General features: G+C 33.7%; 1 protein-coding gene across 1 annotated transcript in view; it reads right to left on the bottom strand.

Moving 5' to 3' along the window:
• The window catches only part of DPYD (dihydropyrimidine dehydrogenase), a 972,677-nt gene that overhangs the window by 834,296 nt on the left and 116,403 nt on the right, over nt 1-21,978 (bottom strand). The window contains exon 3 of the mRNA XM_010598084.3: nt 10,700-10,782. Within this exon, the coding sequence (XP_010596386.1) occupies nt 10,700-10,782 (83 nt within the window). The remainder of the gene's footprint in view (nt 1-10,699; nt 10,783-21,978) is intronic.

Here is a 21,978-nt window from a genome sequence, read left to right as displayed (position 1 = left end):
TTTTATTGGAACATGGCTATACCTATTTATTAACATACTGTTCAGGGATACTTTCCCAATATACCAGCACAATGGAGTAGTTGCTACAGAGACTGTTTTGCCTGGAAAGCTGGCCTCTTACATTGAAAGTTTGAAAACTCCTACTTTAGACTATTAAATTACCATACTTGGGCAATTGAAGAAACAAATTCAGAAAAAGTGAATCTAATTTACTAGTTGCCTTTAAAACTCTTCAGAATGGAACACTCCTCCCCACCTCTGCCCCCCAGCCCAGGACAAAATAAGCAAAAACAGTTCAAATGGATAGAACTTAGTACATATCATAACAACCTGTAGAAATACTAGGTAAGTAAAATATTAATTTTCTGTAGAATATAATATGCTGGTATTCAAGAAATATCATAAGGAAATGTCATTGTCTATCTTCCACAAGATAAGACTAGTATGAGGGGAAAAAAATAGAATTAGCTAGTACATTGTGGAATGAGCCCAAATGAATTAGAACAGGCAATAACAAAATATGCCAATGTACTTATAAACAATAATATATTATAGATAAATCTATTCTATTATTCTTCTTAAGCTGTTGTAGAAAACGCCAAATATAATTACAAAATACGTATTCAACACATGTAAACCACTAATTTTCCCCTTGTAAAAGACTGATTCAAAAAGCAATTTACTTTACGGTTTACTTAAGCTTTGCAATACATTAAAATATGATAGTATATACACAACAGCTTGTTAACAAGATTATCATAACATTAAAATCATAATGTGGCACTTCAATTATGGATACTTAAAATTAAAGCTAATCCTCACAGTACCAATTTTTATCTCCTAAATAATTTTAGCTATTAGCTGCTCATTCAAAGTCTGTATCTAAATGATAAGCATCCTAGAGTAATGACTTAGCTCTGCACTCTTCCTTGATAGCAAAATAAAAGCTGAATCCCTTCCTCTCTATCCTTTAATATACAATCTTCTGGTACCATGGGGAAAATGCGGTATTTTTTTCTGACCTGGGATTAGTGGTTTTTATGCATGTTGTTGTTATTGTTTTAAATAGAAACATCCCATATACCAATGGTAGTACAATAATATTTGCTTTTTCGGTTTTATCATTCTAAATGTATCCAATTATCATAAAAGTGGCATTTGCAACATTAATTTGATTCTTTTCTGCAAATAACTGCTTTTAAATAAACATTGCCTAGTACCTAGCAGGCACCAGGCTAAATAAATGAATGCTTAGATTAATGAATATGATAATGCATTTATAAATAAATAATTGAATTAACCTATTATGCCTAGTTTCATTCGTGCTGCTATTTCACAGAGTTTATAATTGATAATTATGTAATCAATATTTTCATGATCAAGTTCTAATTAAAGTTTAAAGCAGAGGGAAAGAGTCTAAATTAAGATAGTTCTAAATTCATATATGCCAATTTCTATGAAATCCATAAATAATCCAGAAGTACTATGCTAAGCATATATTTGGTTTTATTAAACATTAGCAAGAGTCAATATAAAACTTTTCTTCCCTTCCCCATGAATGGCAGAAAATTAAATTATCTTTGGGCCCTCTGAACCTGAATGCCAAATCTTGCTTTCACTCACACCGAGCATGAGAGAATGGAAGTTACATTCCTAACTTTACTTGGTAAACAGATGATACCAAATGTGTGTGTATATAACATGTATGGAAATGCATACATATATTCACATTATACAAAATTAATAACGTAATTAAATAATTACACACAATTAATTATTTACATTTTCATGTAGTTATTTTCTGAATGCCGAACCCACATTTTCTGAGCTGCATCCCAATGATACTATTAGAACAGCTGTACCATCATTATCTAGAAAATGTGATGGTGTGCTTTTGTCTTTAGATTTCAAGAGATATTCCAAAAATATTCAGTCTGGCTGTCCTATTCATGTGTTAGGTGGCATAAACCAAATCAAGGAGTCAACTATGAGCATGGTAGAATACGTGTCTCTCTGTAATAGAAAGGATAAAGACAAAACGTTTTCCTCTGCATAGAAAACAAGAGAATACTCATGTACTCTGCCAATTTGGGGAATGAAGAGCTTTGAGAAGATTCTTGCTGATCCATTTAGTGAAAAAAAACTTGGGGAAATGTAATTAAGATAGGATCAAGAAATTTGATTAAAATAGAGAAGAGCTAATACATTGCTTCTGAATCCAATTTCCCGGGTCAAACCTTTCATGCAGTTAAAATACACACACACAGAGACAGACAGACAGACAGGGTATTTGTTATTACAAATGTAATTTGTTTATTTGAAAACAAAAAAATATGAAGAATGTTAAATCATCTGTAATGACTGATATCATTATACAACATGTTCAGGATTTAAAAAAAATTTTGTACTTAATTCCATGCTATTAAAAAACCTGCTGATTCTACTAAAAGTATTTTAAAGTATTTTGTTGATATTTTCACTTTTTATATTATTTTATATTCTTCTTTAATGCAAGGCCCACTTGTCATAGCATATAACCTTATATGCATTTCCTCGACTACTTAATCCATTCAATAGTGTTATTTAAGTTACCTTCCCCTGACCCCTTTTTTAGTATTTTAAAAGAAATTCAATGAGCCTCCTTGTACATGAATCTTTGTAATCCTAACAGATATATCTGAAAAGCAAAGGGAACTCCAAATAAGGGTTAAGCTGCAAGTTTTCCCTGACTAGGAAGGTGGGACTTTATGTATATTACATATACACATACACACAAGCACACATGCAAACATATACACATATCACACATGCACACACAAACTTATCTGCAAGAACATGGTTAAGTGGCAAAATAATAATATTCTTATCCTTAAGCCTTAAGTAATTTTGGACAAGACTATTCATAGCGATAGTCTTCTACTCCAGTTCACTTGGAAGTGTCAGTTAAAGAAATATCAGTGTAGTTTAATCATTATGCTCAGCAACGACATAAACAGAGCTTAAAAACTATAGCAAAAAATAGATAAAACAATATCCAGTTACCAGGAGCAAGACAGCCCTCAGATGAGATGGTAAGCAGCTCAGTACCTCCAGATAATAACAGAGGGATAATAACAGGGGGGTGAAATTAAAGATGTACTTTAAGCTTATACACCTAGAAAGGAACAACTGAAGAATATCTCTTTGGAACGTCTCTGAATCTCCTCAGACCCCATCTCTCGAGGAAACGTTTAACATGTCACTTACATTCCTTCCACTTCTATGAGGCTACGAATCTAAAGTAAAGGAACAGGCACATTAAAGCAGTTTTAACCCTTTGACTCAAATACTATTTGGAATATCTTGTATCTCTGAGAAACTACTCTCCACTTTTACGTAGTTATACCCCAGTTCTGAACCCTGTGCAAACGATAGGGCTTAGGGTGCACCTGCAATTGCCATTACGCACACCAGAAAAAAAGCCAGCCAACGTAAACTTTGCAACTCAACATCGCCATCTAGTGACAAAATTCCTAACACGTGACAAAGCCAAGCAAAAAAGAACACATTTCTGAGACTTTCTGTTCTGGTAGTTCCCGTCTATAATAATAATCTGAACATACCAGTTCTCACTGCATAGGCTTGGCTCTACAAATAAAATACTAACATTGACAACGTCTGCCCTCTAAAAAATGCAATTTATATTCTCTCCGTAGAGGTATATCCCTAAATCTTACCAATCTATCTCTTTGTGTATTAAGTCACTGTCAAAACGCTACTTACAGCATTTTTTTTCCTTAGTTAACTATACTTTGTATGTGCATCTTCTTTTTGACACCCCTTTTATGAAGTTATTCCAGCCAAATACTTTCTAATTCCTTATGCCCACTACTTACTGCCTCAGGAACTGAATAGATGGCAAAGAGGTACAATGTTAAAAATGGGCCTGTCTTTTCTTTTCATGTTTATAATTTTCTATATGATAATAAAGAAATCAGATCACCTTAGCATGATCACAGGGTTGAATTGCCAAAAGTAAGGAGAAATAATGAAAAGAAGTTGAAAATTTTACCTGTAAATTCACTGTTATACTATAGACCAGAGAATTGATGCTTGAGATTTTTTCTTGTCCTTAGTTTTTTTTTTTTCTTATGTTATCATTTACAAAAATCCTGTACAAGATTTCCACACAGCCACGGCACTACAACGAGCTTATGTAAGTTCTGTTGTTAGGTGCCACTGAACTGGTTCCAACTCATAGCAACCCTGTAAATTAGACATGAGATATTCGCTGGTATTCTGCATTCTAAGACTAAACTGAAGTTTTTTGGTCAATTCCATTAATTATGTATCACATAGGTAAATTATTTGAAATAAGCACAATACACCATTAAATGAAAATAATGTATACAATCAAATATTTTGTATCTTGATTTTATTAATGTTTCATAAATTACAAAGCATTCTTTCCTACGTTCTCCTCATTCCTCATATTAAGAAATTTTAAACTATATTTTACAAAAATAAGACCAAAAAAGACTGCTGTACCTAAAATCACATTTGGAGTCCCAAACCTGATTCTTACCACTTATCCTAGTATTATTTCCTATTTTCTTCTTTTCATTTTTACCATTTCTTCATTATTTTTTAATCATTTATAATATGCCCCATCATAGAAAATTTAGAAGAACTGAAAAAATATCTGTAAGCCTGCCATCCAGATGTAGAAGCTATTGCATCCCTTTATTTCTCTACATTCTTTATATTCAGTTGAGGTCATGTTCTACATAAAATTCTGTTTCTTGGTAATTTTCACTGAACAAAACAAGAAGATTCTTATTTCACTAAAAACACCATGTTAGAGATCACTTTAATGTCCGGATAGAATTGAATATGTCATAACTTATCATATACTATGTGTGTGTGTGTATATATATATATATAAATCATACCTTCATTTCCTTATTTGTTCCCTTAATAGCCCACAATTAAGTTCTATGCAATCTGTTTACCGTTATACATCTCACAGTGTGAGAAACATGTTCAGACTGCCCGTAATTTCTATGGCTTCCACATAATATATATTTTAGAAGTTAAATTAATATGAAAAAAAAGGTATGAATGTTTAAGGCTCTTAATACATTTTGGCAAGCTTCTTTCCTAGAATGCTACCCTAATTTCCACTCCTCATGAGCTCGAAGAAGGTGAGAATGGCTGCCTTACCAGTCCATCTCCAGCACTCAAAAACCTACTCACTCAATTGTAGTAATATTGAAAGGCAAGAAATTAGTATCTCTTTGACATTACATAGATTTTTATTGTTTGCCATCAGAGTTGAATATGTTTAAGGGTTTCTTAATCATACTCTTCCCAATTATCCATCAAGTTCCGTATTTATTCTAACCTGTCACACTCATGGCAAATATAGTACACAAATGTGCTTTTAAGGAGCCCTGGTGGCACAATGGTTAAGCGCTGGGCTGCTAACCAAAAGGTCGGCGGTTCAAACCTACCAGCTGCTCCTCGGGTAAAAGATGTGGCAGTCTGCTTTCATAAAGGCTACAGCCTTGGAAATTCTATGGGGCAGTTCTACTTGTCCTATAGGGTCATTATGAATCGGAATTGACTTGAATTGAAGGCAGTGGGTAGTGGGTTTAATGTTCTTTTAGTTTTGTGGTATTTTTTGATGTACAGAAACATTTTTCATGTAATAAAAGCTTAGTAATTTCTTCAACTGCTTTTCAATTTGTCATCTCCTTCATCAACCATACTTCAAAGAGACAGTCATTTCCATAACCTACTGGACTTTGGTTGTTTCCTTTATTTCATTTAGCACTTTAGTATGCCTAAAATTTCCCTTGGCCTATTTGAGGTGAGAATATACAGTGTTTTTTTTTTGGGGGGGGGGGTTTGTTTTTCTCCCTAAACAGGAAAATAACTGTCTCTTGTACGATCTGCAGAGTGCTTCAATATGCCCTGGATGATTTGGTGTACTTTATCATACAAAAACTTCATAGGATCTGCTTTGCCACTACTGATTCCATTTTACTGCTCTGCCAATGTATTTCTTCTGGCAGCATCACAATTTTTAATGATAATTTTATACTGTATTCTCCACACTAGTAAGCTTAAACTTACAGGTCTCAATATCTGATACAGCATGTGTTGCTTTTCCTGAGAAAATACTGTATGTTCTTCCAATTAGCTATTTTTAAAGAAAAACAGACCTGCTCTATCAATCTCTGACTTCTTTGTACCCACAAACCCCTTAAGATTCTTGTGTAAAATATTTAATTACGAATTGATTTTAGAAAAGTTGCATGTTTTCCAAATACAGTTTGACTATATAGTTTAACACTCTTCATTTATGATTCATTTCAATTTCTAATTAAAGTTTTAGAATTTTACTTATTGAAATAACCCCAGTACCACTGAGACAATTCCAACTCACAGCAACCCTACAGGACAGAGTAGAACAGCCCCATAGGGTTTCCAAGGAGCAGCTGGTGGATTCAAACTGCCAGCCTTTCTGATTCTCAGACAAGCTCTTAACCACAGCACCAGTAAGGCCCCTTTACTTATTTAACCAAAAAAAAAACCAAACCCATCGTTGTTGAGTTGATTTTAACTCATAGTGACCCTATAAGACAGAGTAGAACTGCCCCATAGGGATTTCCAAGGAGCAGCTGGTGGATTTGAACTGCTGACCTTTTGGTTAGTGGCCAAACTCTTAAGCACTATGCCACCAGGGCACCTTTACTTATTTAGGTGATATATATTTCTCATTAAAGTTATCCATGTTATATGATTTTTGTTACTACTATCAATTTTACAACCACTAACTGGCTGTAGGTAACATATAGAACACCTCATGAACTTTAACATTTACCTTGAAATTGACCATATTACCAAATGTTCTTATTAATTCTTAGGGTGTTATTTTTAATTCTCTTGGGACTTTTAGATATTAATCGTGCCTTTAGTGAATAATGGTCACTTTGTGTTCTCCATATCAACTCATACTTGCTAATTCTGGTTTTGCATCCATTATTATACTATAGACCTACCATTTTCTAAGAGAGAGCATGATGTATGTGTGTGATACAGACTACAGTATGAATGAATGTGATTTAGCCTCATGCTAGCCTCTCCACTGACGAGTGCTTCATCAAAGACGGACAGCTGAGTCTCACTTCAGCAACACAAAAACTCATGAGCGGGGCATCCTTCAAGAGTGTTGCCATCCAAAACGTAGGCCCGGACTACATGCAGCTATCTAAACTTAAATAAAATTTAAAAATTCAGTTATTCAGTTGTACTAGCCATATTTGAAGGGTTCAATAGCCACATATGACTAGTGGCTCTAATGCCAGATATAGAACATTTCTATTATTGCAGAAAATTCTACGGGACAGTGCTGCTCTAGAGGTCTCTACAGGCCACAGACAGAACACTGAGCAGAAGTGCCTCCATCCTTTTCATCTCGGGCATATCGTATTACAATCCCATCTCACTCTACTGGAGAAAGTAAGAGGGCTGCAGTGGTCAAGCTGATCAGAGGAGGGAATAATGCTCCCTTAGCCAAGCTATGCCATGCCAGTGGACCAAGAAAAAAGCTGTCATGAAAAGTCTGGGGCCAGACAAAAGACCCTAGTACTGATGCTCTGGGCCTTCACGTCAAGCAATTGATTTTTTTATCTTTGTCTTCCCCTAGACTATTTGCTCCTTGAGGACAAGAACTGTGTCTCATTTTTATCTGTAACCCCATTACTTACCATATTACAGAAATCCAATCAGGGTTTTTATGTAAAAAATGATTGTACCCATTTCTACATTGTACCTTCTTCTTTTAGTCAAACTCTACAGAACTATCAGATTATCTTTATAGCGCATGGGTTTAATCCTGTCACTTCCTTTTTTAAAAATGGCAACGACTCCCTAAAATAATTTAAAGTCACTATCATGACATGATATATACTCTATGTAACTGGCTTCCAGAATATGTCAACAAACACATTTCCAGTCAGCATCCCGAGATCAGCCCCTGTACTAACTGAGGCTTTTGGCAAATTATTCATACCTATATCTCCCACTGCCCCTACCCCACTCTGAAACTCAGAATTGGCACCCACCGTCCCCATCGGTTTCACACTGCTCCATATCTACCCGGGGATACATGGTATATAATGAGAGATATTACTGATAGAAAATATGCCTGTGTGAGTTTTGTGGAGACACATACATTCAAAAAAGCTTGGTTTTCATCACATTAAACCATTTGCTCTTCCTAGAAAGCATCTTGCACCTTCAGGCCTTCATGCTTTTTGCTTTATATCATTCTCTCTACCTGCAAAACAGTCCATCCTTCAAAGCCTAGATCAAATTTCTTATCATCTCCATAGTTCCCTTCATGCATGCTCATCTTATCTCATTACTCACATTATATTTTCAGTTTTTGTTTCCATAATATTATCTGTAAAAGATGAGTTCAATCGTACAATGATTTAAATTTTCTAAAGCGTACTAAATTGTTGAATGCTATTAGCTACTAAATTATTTAATGGTATTTAATAAATCCAAACATAGCAATTATATATGTACAGATATATGCTTATATTTATATATGTATGTGTGTGATGTAAATAATATGCTACCTATGTTTACAAAGTACATTTCACAGCCAGATAGTTAAATGCTGAGTTACATTATTTAGACTACTGTTTTATCTCATATCGTGAGCAGCCGAAAGGTTACTGTAGCCAGGTAATACTTGTTTTACTCACTAGTTCATCTCTGTTTTAAAAGCAGGAGATGCTGGTATGTTCTAAAATGGTAAGGATTACAAAATTTGGCTGAATTTAATAAGGTCTTCATACATAATTCTCCCCTAATTAAATGTGTTTTTTCTTGATGTCAAATTTCCCGTTCTGATTATATGTCCCTTCCTTGTTCATTATATTTCCCTTACTCACATTCATCTTCATTCACATTGCCTCTTTACAATTCTTTGTGTTTTTGGCCTTCAGTTCTTTTATTCAAAGCTCAAGGAGTTGGCATTCTCTTTGTCTTCCTGTGTGTCTGTGTGTTTACTTCAAAATGAATAGATATAAAACTACTTAGAATAACTATAGCTTACTAAATATTTTTATGCAATTTTAATATATTCAAAATCAATATAATCAGCACACACCAAAAATACTAGCCACTCAATTTACAACTGGGGTAGTTTATCTTAGATGGAGTATAAAGACTATATTGAAAAAAAGGAGTTCATTCATAATTTCTGCATTGGCCTTTTACACAATACAGTTTATACTTTATTTTTTAACTTACTACTGTTTCCAATAGCCTCGACTTTCTGAGAACATTTGATTACCTTTTGTATAGATACAAATTCTCTATTGTGTACTCAGTTTTATTTTTCCCTCTTTTTTTTTAGTAAAGACATTAACAATAAAATAGGCTCACTTGCTCCAGCTGGTAATTCCTCTGTACTACTAATATATTATTCCTCTTTTTGTGACATCATAATCATCTATACAGAAGTACCATGTATCTTTGTGTAGAAGCTACTGTTTCCATTAAATTTAATTACCTCCCCCTGTGGTTTTAAATAGAAGTGGCTTCAAAATGAGGGCAGCTTCTATTAAATTTAATTACTTTCCCCTGCTGCTTGCATGGTAAAAGGGAGGTTACTAAATGAGAGCAGCTTCTAAACTAAGGTATATGGTAACTGTGTGCTAGCAACAACAAAATTATGTCTAAATGATTCTTCTAGGAGGCCTCTTTGGTTTATCTTTCCTTTGTTTTTTTTTTTTTTTTTTAAGCCTTCCTTGATTTAAGATCCTAAAAAATGGGCATTAAGGTGGAAGAAAATATATTTTAAAAATCAATTCTAGTTTCAAGGACTAAATAAAGGTAAATATACTAGTTCTTCACAAAGATATAGGAAATTATACCAAAGACATCAAAAATTATCAAGGTCAGAGCTTTCACGAATAATATCATTTGTTGTTGTTTTCTAGCTCTAAAGATGATAAGTTTTATTCCTGATGCATTTTGAATGTGTAATCAAAAGCCTTTTTTAATTCTATTTAAACAAATTTAAAGTTTGCATCACTAAAAGTTATTAAAAAGTCATTAAGTTTGGAGAGATTTCAGAGAAACATTCAGAAATAGTAATGTTCAAAAAAGTGTCAGATGCATTTAAAACTACTGTATTTAAAAATGGTAAATCTACATGCTTTATAATAGTCTAAAAATGTAAATCACATTTAAAATATACTGTAATATAATGCTATAAAATCTAATAGAAGATGAAATTTTAAGTACCTCTTTTTTAATTAAATATTAATTAAGAGGAAATACTACTCAGTTAAACCACCACAGTACAATGTTTATTTCTTTTATATACAGGCAGAATTTAGATGAACAATATTTTCATTCAATCACACAGTTTAGTATAAATATAAAACAAGACACCCCTTAAGCATTTTAAGTAACAAATTAAACATTTACATTTTTTACTGTGCACTGAGGCTTAACATTTATGCAGCTTCCAAACCAAAGTACAGCCTCAAGGGAAGTCTCTCCACTGACAAATTAATACCTTAGAGAACAGAGCTGAATGGTGGCAATGAACTCATTTGTTCCCCCAATAATGAAGAATGACTTTTTCTTTACCACATCTGTGACTGTTGCTATGGTGACCCAGACTTACCTCATTGCTTCTCGGAGAGCCCCTCGCTCACCAAGAGTCGTGTGCTTGATGTCATCAAAATTATTCTCTAGCTTCTCACAATTCTGCAATACGTTAAAAAAAAACTGCATTAGCCCTCCAACATCCTGTGATAAAATTATATCTATATGGTTCTGTAAAAATATAATTGATTATATTGATTATGGACTCATGAAAAATATGCACAGCACTTTAATTGGGTAGGATTCATTAAAATTGACAGTGTGAACTCAGCAGTAACAAAATAAAAATGTCTTATGATACAGCTGTCATGGAAGCCTTTTTATCAATTTTTCCAAATGGGTAAATAGAAGAAATAAGTATTACAAAAGATTATACAACTTCTAGAGTTTTACAGAATAAAAATCAGTACTCTAAAATAATGTCAAGTGTATCAACCCAACTGAATTTCAAGAAAGGAAGTTAATAAAGTAAGCTTTAAACCACACTTTTATGACGAATATCTAGTTCTAAATAAATCGATATTTACCAAGAACAAAAGATAAAGTCCAGGTGTAATATAACAGAATTGGCAAAATCATGGAATCATAATTTTATAATCAGATCTTTAAGCAACTACAGTTGTATGCGTGATGTTTCAAACTGCACATATATTTATTTGAAAATAAACCCAATTCTTAAAATTAAATGAAATTTTAGATTAGGTTCTTCAAAAAGAAAATTAAAAACAAAATTAAGGGTGAGTTAATATGCCATCAACAATTTAAACACTATTTTCTGATAAAAGCAGTACTGCATTGAATTTTCTAAGACTATTTTTTAAATTTTACTACAGTTATAAATATAATCCTATATTTAAAAGAGACTTAGTTTTACATGGCCTTAATAAGCCTTGAGTACATAATATATGGTATTAAATATAGACTAAAAAAAGTACCTCCATGAATCTTTTGGTGCATTAGATTTTTATAGAATTTAGTGATATTTAGGTAATAAAACAACTAGATTTAGTGTTTTAATAAATTCAACAAATAAAAACTAAATATCTTAAGTATTAATGTGTTCTATATTAATATGTTCAAATTGTGAAAAAGTATGTTGGATTTTAGAAAATTAGAGAGTTTGGATTAATTTATAGATATGCAGGAATTACTTGCCTTCCTTTGTAAAGATTACAGCATTGGAAACCCTAATGCAGGGGCAGTTATATACTCTGTCCTACAGGGTCGCTATCAACTCATCGACAACCGGTTGAAAAGAATTATTTAATTGAAAAATATACTGATATAAAAACTGCTATTTCTACCTTCATCTTTTTTTTTTTTTTTCCCAGCTGAATGAAGGCAATGATCCTGTGAACATAGTTATGGATATGCTTATATAATAAAAATCTTTATTACCAAAATGAACATTTTTAAAAAAATTGAATTCTGAATAAAACTCCTCTGTTGGATGTAGCCACTGCAAATATTTTTTCTGCTCTAAGTCTTATCTTTACACTTTCTCAGTAGTGTCTTCACATGAAGAGAAATTTTTTTTATTTTAATGAGTCCCAGTTTATCAACTATTTTCATTTACATTAGTACTTTCGGTGTTCTGTTTAAGGAATCTTTGTCTCCCTCAAGGGTATGAAAATATTATTCTAACTTTTCTTCAGGAAGCTTTATTATTTTACATTTCCCATTTAGATCTAAATCCACCTGGGACAGATATTTCTGCATGGTATAAGATACGTGATCACACTATATAGGTAATCAATTAATTAAATCAGCACGGCTTATTGAGAAGACCAATGCAGAAAAATCTTCTTCACAAATGAAGTCACAGCATTTGCAAGGGTCTGTTTCTGCAGTCTATTTTGTTCCACTAGTTTATTTGCTACACATGAGCCAGTATTACGCTAACTTACTTACATCCATAATAAACAGTGGAGCCCTGGTGGTGCAGTGGTTAAGCAATCGGCTGCTAACCAAAAGGTTGGCAGTTTGAATCCACCAGCCACTCCCTGGAAACACTATGGGGCAGTTCTACTCTGTCCTACAGGGTTGCTATGAATTGGAGTCGACTCGACGGCAATGGGTTATAAATAAAATACTTCTGCAAATTAATATGAAAAAGATAGACAAGCCAATAGAAAATGGGCAAAACACTTTTTTATATAACACCATATAAAGGAGAATATCCAAAAAAAAAAAAAAATGCTCAACTTCATTAGTCATCAGGAAAATGCAAATAAATAGTATAATGAAGTATGATTAAAAAAATAATAATAATTACACACTCAAAAATGCCAAAAATGAAAAAGACCATAATTGCTTTTTTAGTATATTAGGCATCTGGAGCTCTCATACACTGCTGGTGGAAGTGTAAATTGGTACATCCACTTTGGAAAGCGCTTGGCAGTATATAAAAATGTTGAACATTTGGATAAACCTTAAGACTTGGCAATTCCTAGGAATACACCCAAAGATATACAAAAAGAATACACCTAGGAATACAATCAAGGCAAATGCATGTTGATTTAAAAAAAAAAAAAAAAAGGCTATGTTCAAGAATATTCACTTCAGCACTATTCTAATTAGCCTTAAAGTTGATACGAGCCAAATACATATCAAGATAATACATATAAATAAATAGTGATAAATTCATAAAATGGAAAACTACAAAGCAACGAGAAGTAGCAAGCTATACCTACATGTAGCAACAAGGATGTACTTCACAGTTATAACACCAAACGAAAGAAGTTATACACATAAAAAGCACACAGCTATAATTATTGCATTTATATGAAATTCGAAAATAGGCAAAACTACAATGAATAATTTAAAAGGAAAATTTTATAAATTCCATTTACAACAGCCTCTAAAAGAATAAAATAGGAATAAATTTAACAAGAGTGTCCCACTTAATAGGCCTAATATCTTGTGTATTGTTTCTGTTCTACCTCCTAGTTCGTTGTGTAGTGCCTGGTGTCTTAAATGTTTGCAAGGGGCCAAAAAGATGCAAGAATTGGTCTCTATTTACCTGGAGCCACAGAAGAAGGAGAGTTAGGAATAGGATGAGAAAATGAAATGTGAGGCTAAGAGCCTCCATGAACAACTGCCCCCCATGCCATGAGACCAGAAGAAGTGAGTGGTGCCTCACTACCATTACTGAACATTTCCATCAACGATTCTATAGAAGAATCTTGATCAAAAGGAGAAAAATGCAGACCAGAATTTCAAATTCTCATGGAATCCAGATTTTCTGGAGTCATGGAGCCTGGATGAACCCTTTAAACTACTGCCCCAAAATAATCTTTATACCTTAAACCAAAAGTACCCCTGAAGTTGTCACAAAACCAAAAAATAATTTAGCTTAACAGGAAAAGGTCTGCGTTGAGCACGGGATGCACAGTATGCACAGTATACAAAAATTCATTCCAAACAGATCAAATCTAAATGTAAGAGCTAAAACTATACAACTCTTAGAAGAAAATATGGGAGTAAATCTTTCTGACCTTAGGTTTGGCAAGGGTTTCTTAACATGATACCAAAACCACAAACAAAAGAAAAAAAAAAAATAGATAAATTGGACTTCATCAAAATTAAAAGCTTTTATAATTCAAAGGATACCAATAAGAAAATGAAAAGGCAACCCACAGAATAGTAGAAAATGTCATACCTAAAAAAAGAATTGTATCTCAAATGTATAAAGAACTCTTGCACCTCAAAATTCAATTTAAAAATGGGCAAAGGATATCAACAGACAGTAAAGAAGATAAAAAATAACCAATAAGCACATAAAGATACTCAAATTGTTAGCCATCAGAATAATGCAAATAAAAGCGACAATAAAAAACCACTTCATGTCCATTACGATAGCTATAATCAAAAGATGGAGAATATAAAGCGTCAGCAAGGATGTAGAGAACTTGCAGAGCCCTTATGCATTGCTGGTGGGAATGTAAAACAATGCACCCACTTTGGAAAAGAGTTTGTCAGTTCTTTATAATGTTAACATGGAGTTATGATATGACCCAGAAATTTCACTGCTAGGTATATGCCCAAAATAACTGAAAACATGTCCACAAAAAAACATGAACAGAAATATTCATAGCAGCATTATTCACAACAGCCAAAGAGTAGGAAAGAGCCAAATACCCATCAAATGGTAAAAATGGATAAACAAATGTGGTACACCCATACAATGGAATATTATTCAGCCATAAAAAGAAATGAAGTTCTGATACCTGCTACAACATGATAAACCTTTTAAAAACATTATGCTAAGTGAAAGAAGACGGACACAAAAGGCTATGCTGTGTGATTCCATTTATATGAAATGCCTAGAATAGGCAAATCCATATAGACAAAAAGCAGATTAGTGTTTAGAGTACTGAGGGGAAGTTGATATGGGAATAATTGGTAATGATTATGGGTTTCTTTGGGGGGTGATGCAAACATTCTGGACTTAGATAGCAATAACTGATGCCTGGAAACCCTGGTGGCGTAGTGGTTAAGTGCTACAGCTGCTAACTAAAAGGTCGGCAGTTCGAATCCACCAGGCGCTCCTTGGAAACTCTACAGGGCAGTTCTACTCTGTCCTATAGGGTTGCTATGAGTCTGAATCAACTCGACAGCAGTGGGTTGGTTGGTTGGTTGAACTGATGCCTAATTTTGTGAATATACTAAATGCCACTGAATTACACGTTTTAAAATGGTGAACTTTATGATATGTAAAATTATAACTCAATGAAGATTTATTTAATAAAATATAATCTATAATGATGGAAGTTGGGGGTTAGTAAGTATAGCAGCACAAGGGGATTTTCTGGGGATACTGCTTAATTTACTTTGTGGAAATTCATAGAATTGAATAGGACTTAGGATTTGTGTGTTTTTCTGTATGTAATTACATTATAATTATAAGTTTGAAAAGGAGAGTTTGAATCCTGGTTAAGAAATCATAATCCAATTGCATGACACTATAGTTACAATGAAAGAATAAAAATAAAGCACATCAAAGTGCCTGACATAATAAACAGTAAATGTTAGCTAACAGCTGTTGTTTTTATTATTACTTACTAGAATTTTGTCCTAAAGATCCAGCTCCTGGAACTGATTTAACTTATCCTAATACGCTTCTTACACTTCATTAATTAAATTATAAAATATTTTTTTCTATAGTGAAGCATTTTAAAGGACGACATTTGTACCATTACAACTGCAAAGATGAGCAACTAAATTATTTGGATTAGGTGGGCCTTTAAAGAACACTTTTCCAATACTGCTGCAATAAAAATTAAATTCACTTAGAGGGTGGGACTAGAAAATAGTTTTCCTATCTGTTTTGACTTAATACTGGCAGTCAGATAGAAAGACCAAAGGACAAATATAAATTTTACATTTTAGATCTATATACCAGTTTACAGATTGTAGTGCTCTTTTGAATATTTTTATGAAGAATTTTGTGCTCAAAGATATTCACTGCAAGAATGGAAAAAAAATCCTAAGTTTTCAATAATAGGGGAATGGTTAAATAGAGCACTTCCAACATAAAAGATGTTATACATTCAGCACAAATGCTGTTTAAGCAGATTTTTAACAAGCCGATATGTGTATGACAGCATGTAATTTTTTAAGAGACAGTATAAAATTGCATATATTATATGATATGATTAAAATTATGGAAAACAAACAAGCAAAACCGACAATGACTAGAAATAAAGTATTCATTCAGGCTTTCTCAGAATGTTGAAAAAGCAATGGAGTTTCTTTTTCCTTTTTTGTTTTTGTCATTTCCCAAATTTTAAGTTTTGAGTTTATGTTAATTTTTCACTGCAGAAAAATCCATATGCAACTGTGGTTTAACATTAACATCATATAAAATATGTAACAACGTGTTACGACTCTGGCTATGAGTGGGCAGAATTACGGGAATTCTTTATATTCTTCATTGTCCATATTTCTTTGTTACGTTTCCAAAAACATTTGTATTTTCTATTTTTAATTGTTTGTTTTTATAAAATAGAATACAACATATGTTAACAATAGAAATTTTTTTAAAAGATGACTTTCACAAGATATCTTAGGTTTGTTTTTTTTTTCCATTAAATAGATATTTCACTAATTAAGATTTGTTTTCTCTGCTTATTTGGCAATGAGTTCAGGAAAGTTTTCATATTGCAAATTGTCCAAAAATATGTTTTAAATTGCCAAGTGTTTTCCTTACTTTTGCATATCCAGAGAGTGGAATTGGGGGAATATAAATTAATAAAAGAAAATAAAGCCAGGTAATAAAATTACCTACAGTTACTTGCAACACTCAACATGTAACTTAATACTAAGCTTTAAAAGTCTTAAGAAAGAAAAAAAATTCATTGGCTGGGATTATTCATTCCAACCAATTTGTCATAGAACTCAAATTATTTTCACCTAAAATGCATTCAAAGGGTGTGGTTACTATTGTTAGTGTTATAGCTAATATTCAGAGTTTCTGACACCAAATCTCCTTCTATTTTTAAAAATAATTTAACCATCAATGAAAAATGATGTATATTGTCTCTACAGTCATGTATTATAATTATACTAACTTTCCAGTAAGTGTGTGCCATAGATCAAACCCCATCGATTTAGGTAATCAGTGCTAGGAGTGTTGCATTTAGACCTCAAAGTGAAAGAAAGCTTCATAATATATTTTTTCAAAGTTTAGATTACTGTCACTCTATACAGCCAAAAAAAAAAAAACCAAACCTGTTGCCGTCGAGTTGATTTCGACTCATATACACAACAGCATCTATAATGATGTTTCCCCACAGATAGTTAACAAATCAGATGTGGGAATAGATGTTTCTGTATAATTGGCATGAGTATATTTTTCATAAATCTTCAATACAGACAGAGAGCTAGTCAGACAGACAGATAATATGAGATATATATTTATATTGCTTTCCTACAGGGAGTCATTTAATAAGAATAAATCTGTGCATCTTACAGGATATTTCTATTTTGTTTGTTTGGTTGGTTTCTAAGAAAACTTTGGAAACTTTGCATTTACCAACAAGGATTAACAAAATCACTATATCTGAACCTTTTTATTTAAAAACAATTGTTTTGAGTTAGGGTACTGTCTTTAAGACTCACACTGCTAACGGGGAATGTGTGATTTAATTGTTAATACCAAGGAGAGACTGATAATTGCACTACTGTAATTAAAAGGGAATTTTAAGATCTAGTTCAGCCATTTAAAGTTACTCCCTAGACTACAGCAATAATACCCATGGAAAAGAAGGTCACAGATAGCAAAGATTTAATGCAGCCTACTACAACAGTACAACACAGTAGTTTGGACTCAAAAGCAAACACAGATGGAATCCACAAAGATCTCTTTTCATCCCAATATTTGTGCTTCAAGTCCCTTGGGAAAAACGGTATTAAGATACTAATAAATAAATAAATATAAGCTTATATTTCTTATACTGCATAAATCATTCAAAAAATGAATGTTAATGTGACAGATTTTGGAAAAGTTATTTTACATTAAAATATGTGTATAGGAAACCTTTTAAAAACAGCATTTTTGAGCACCCTTTACTTTTCAGATATATATTTTTAAAAATTATACAGATGGCAGGAGGAATCTCAAACTGGCCTGGATATTACTATAATAATGCATTTCCATCCTTTTATAGCTATCACAATGTGGTAAATTGATAGTATAAAGAAAGAATACATGTAATTTTTTTTTTTTTTTTTTTTCCCTTTTGGTTCCAGAAACCTCTCATCACCTCTTCCTCCTTGCCAAACCCACTACAATTTTAAACACCATCCTGGCCTCCATTACTGTAGGAAAGTAAGTTAATAAAGACCTTAAAGGAGGAATAAATACAATTATTATTAGATTTTGATTTTCTTAAGGCCTAGCCCTAGAAAAATTATAGAGTTGGAAGATTACTTCAGAGCTTTTCTAACCATAGCAAGAAAAGATAAAAACATTCTGTTGAATACAGGAGAGGGAACAGTTGGACAAAGGCACCCTGAAGTAGCCCCTCCGAGCTTACTGTGGCTCTAGGAACTGGGAGAAGTCAAATTTCTCAGAGTCATTTGAGAGTAAGCTCCGGACACCTGAAGGAGTTCTTCCATTTTAATGAGAAGACACCTCAACTTCAGTGGTGACTTTATCTTCCTGTTGCCATCAAGTCGGTTTTGACTCACAGCAACCCCGTAGCACACAGTAGGTCTGCCCCATAGGGTGTCCAAAGAGCGGCTGGTGGATTTGAACTGCCGACCTTCTGATTAGCAGCAGAACTCTTAAGCACTGGTCCATCAGGGCTCCTGACTTCATCTAGAGGTAGCTACAATTACATATTCTACCATCAGGTGAAGTGAGAACCTGAAATGAGCATAAGGTTGAACAACAGAAAAAGAACCAATATTTTGTTTTATACTCCTTGAGTCTTCTTCAAGAAGCAGAATAGAACAATAAGGAAAAATAAGCACTGTAAGCATTTAAATAGTTCAGTTGTTACCTTGACCAAAATTATTTCTGGGTCCTAAAATGGAAATCAAGCCTAAGATTTCTATTGTTCAAGAACAAGATATAAAAGTACCAAAAAAAGAGATATATGACTTATAGCTTGATTTCTAAATCAGACAAATATTAGTCTTTTGCCATATGGGATGAACATCTCAAGCAAGTAATATCCTTATTACTGTTCATTCCATCCATAAATAAAATTAAACATCATAGATCCACTGGGTAAGGGACAAAAAGGCTTCATCATCATGATTACCATCAGTAACATTTCCCTAAAATTAGATACACCAGTAGGTAAAACAGGAGCCCTGGCAGTGCAGTGGTTAAAGCGCTAGGCTGCTAACCATAAGGTCACCAGTTTGGACACACCAGCCACTCCTCAGGAGAAAGATGTGGCAATCTGCTTCCATAAAGATTTACAGCCTTGGAAACCTTATGGACCAGTTCTACTCTCTCCTATAGGGTCACTACGAGTTGGAATTGACTTGACGACGGTAGCTTTTTTGGTAGGTAAAATGGAGCCAGTGACCTCCTGTCAAAGTCTGTTCTCAGTCCACCTCACATAGGTATGGATCTGAGAAAAATGACAAACTTATTTGTCATCGACAAATATATTAATACGTTATTCATTCTAGGAGATTCCGTTAGTGTAGGACTATCCCAGAATGTAATTTCAGACATATAGATAAGAATTGGAGAGTTACTTCCATAATATAGTTTCCAACAATTCTAAAACATTACCTCGTCTGTGGTGGTGATTCACATTTCCTACCCTTCAAGTTCCTTTTAATTTCCTTTGACCAACATCATCACATGAGAAAGCTGTACCCTTCACAGCAGAAGCAAGGTGGCGGGTGTTCTTGTAGGAAAGAAGGAAGGGAAAGACAGGGTAAAAAGGGTAAACAAAAGGTAAAGGGGACAAAGAGAGAGACTGAATGAATAAACTACTAAACAGGTTAATAAGCATAACAACAAGAAAAATTAATGATTAGTAATAAAGCACTGGAACAAGAAGCAGGTCAGCAACCTAGACACCTAGAAGGAAGACAAGTGGAAATCCACAGGAAAAACTGAATGACATGAAAGGTACGGAATTTGACATTGACTAAACATTCAAATTGCTATAACAGACAAAGATTATTCCCATTAGTAAAATGTTGGTATATCTTTATCAGCAATTGTGGTATACTTTATGGTTTTGCAGTATGTAAGGATGAATTATAGTAAAAGTGGCTAACACTGAGGCCTTACTATGTGTTAGGCACTCTTCTAGAATTTTACCCATTTAATACGCTCAAAAATCCTAAGATATATACAACCAATATTCATTTTTTACAAATGAAGAAACAGACACAGAGAGATTAAGATAATTTGTCCAAAGACAAATAGCTAGTAAGGGATAAAGCAGAGATTTAAACATAAGTAGACTGGTATTAAAAAGCAAAGATGTCACTTTGAGGACTAAGGTGCACCTGACCTAAGCCATAGTATTGTCAATAGCCTCATACCCATGTGAAAGCTGGACAATGAGTAAGGAAGACCAAAGAAGAATTGATGCCTCTGAATTATGGTGTTGGTGAAGCATAATGAATATACCATGGACTGCCAGAAAAAAGAACACATCTGACTTAGAGGGCGTACAGCCAGAATGCTGCTTAGAAGCAAAGATAGTGAGGTTTTGGACATGCTCTCAGGAGGGATCTGAGAAGGATATCATACTTGGTAAAGTGGAGGGTCAGTGAAACAGAGGAAAACCCTCAACAAGATAGACTGACACTGTGGCTGCAACAATGGGCTCAAGCATAACAACGATCGTGAGGATGGTGCAGGACCAGGAAGTGTTTCATTCTGTTGTATGTAGGGTCGCTATGAGTCAGAACCAACTTGACAGCATCTAACAACAACAGTCTGGTCCCAGGGAGTCCATAGATGGCACATCTACTTCACTGCTAATCAAAAGGTTGGTGGAAAGGTAGGTGGTTCAAGTTTACCCAGAAGCATCTTGGGAGAAAGGCCTGTTGATCTCCTTTTGAAAAATCAGCAATTGAAAACTCTGTGGAGCACAGTTCTATTCTACTTACGGGGTTGCCATAAGTTAGAACCAATTCAATGGCAACTGGTTTCTGGTTTTTCAGTCTGGTCCCAGAGCGAGAATCAAACCCTACACAAGACTGCTTCTAAACAGTAAACTAAACAGAGTAAATATAATAATGCTCTCAATTAAGATCTTCTTCTAGAGATCATACTTAAATATAAGTGCTAGACTGGATATACAACATTTTACTAGCAGAGACGTGGGGCACGAGCTCAGTAGCTGCACCCTATGCAAAATTCTTACTTCTGTCTGCATTTGCCATATTTTATGATGTAGAAAAATAAGAAATGCAATATACACACATTTAGGCCAAATTAATACCCACAATATTTTGAATGCAACAGTCTTTATTTGGGTCTGTGACACCACCGTGACAAATATAATGAGCAATTAAATTCCCAAGTGTTCAGATTTTGGCAGCAATTAAAGTTGAAACTGGAAACTAAGCATCAAAAGAACTGGTTTTGGTGGCCTCCTGCCAAATGAATCCCCATGGGTTAAGGGGAGGTCTAGAGTTTCAATTGCGATAGATTTTATAATATTTTATAGCTCATCTGTGTTAAGGACTGTATAAAAGTATAATACAGCAAATGGGTAGCATATCAGCAGCAGTATGAAAGCAAAATAACACATGAGATTTCTCAATGCTGAGAAATTTAAGCAAGATCACTGAGCTATCTTTGCTTAC

This window comes from Loxodonta africana, chromosome 3 (genome assembly GCF_030014295.1).
Source record: "Loxodonta africana isolate mLoxAfr1 chromosome 3, mLoxAfr1.hap2, whole genome shotgun sequence".
Lineage (NCBI taxonomy): Eukaryota > Metazoa > Chordata > Mammalia > Proboscidea > Elephantidae > Loxodonta > Loxodonta africana.
Note: the sequence above shows the minus strand (reverse complement) of the source record. Positions and strands in the feature narration are given on the sequence as shown.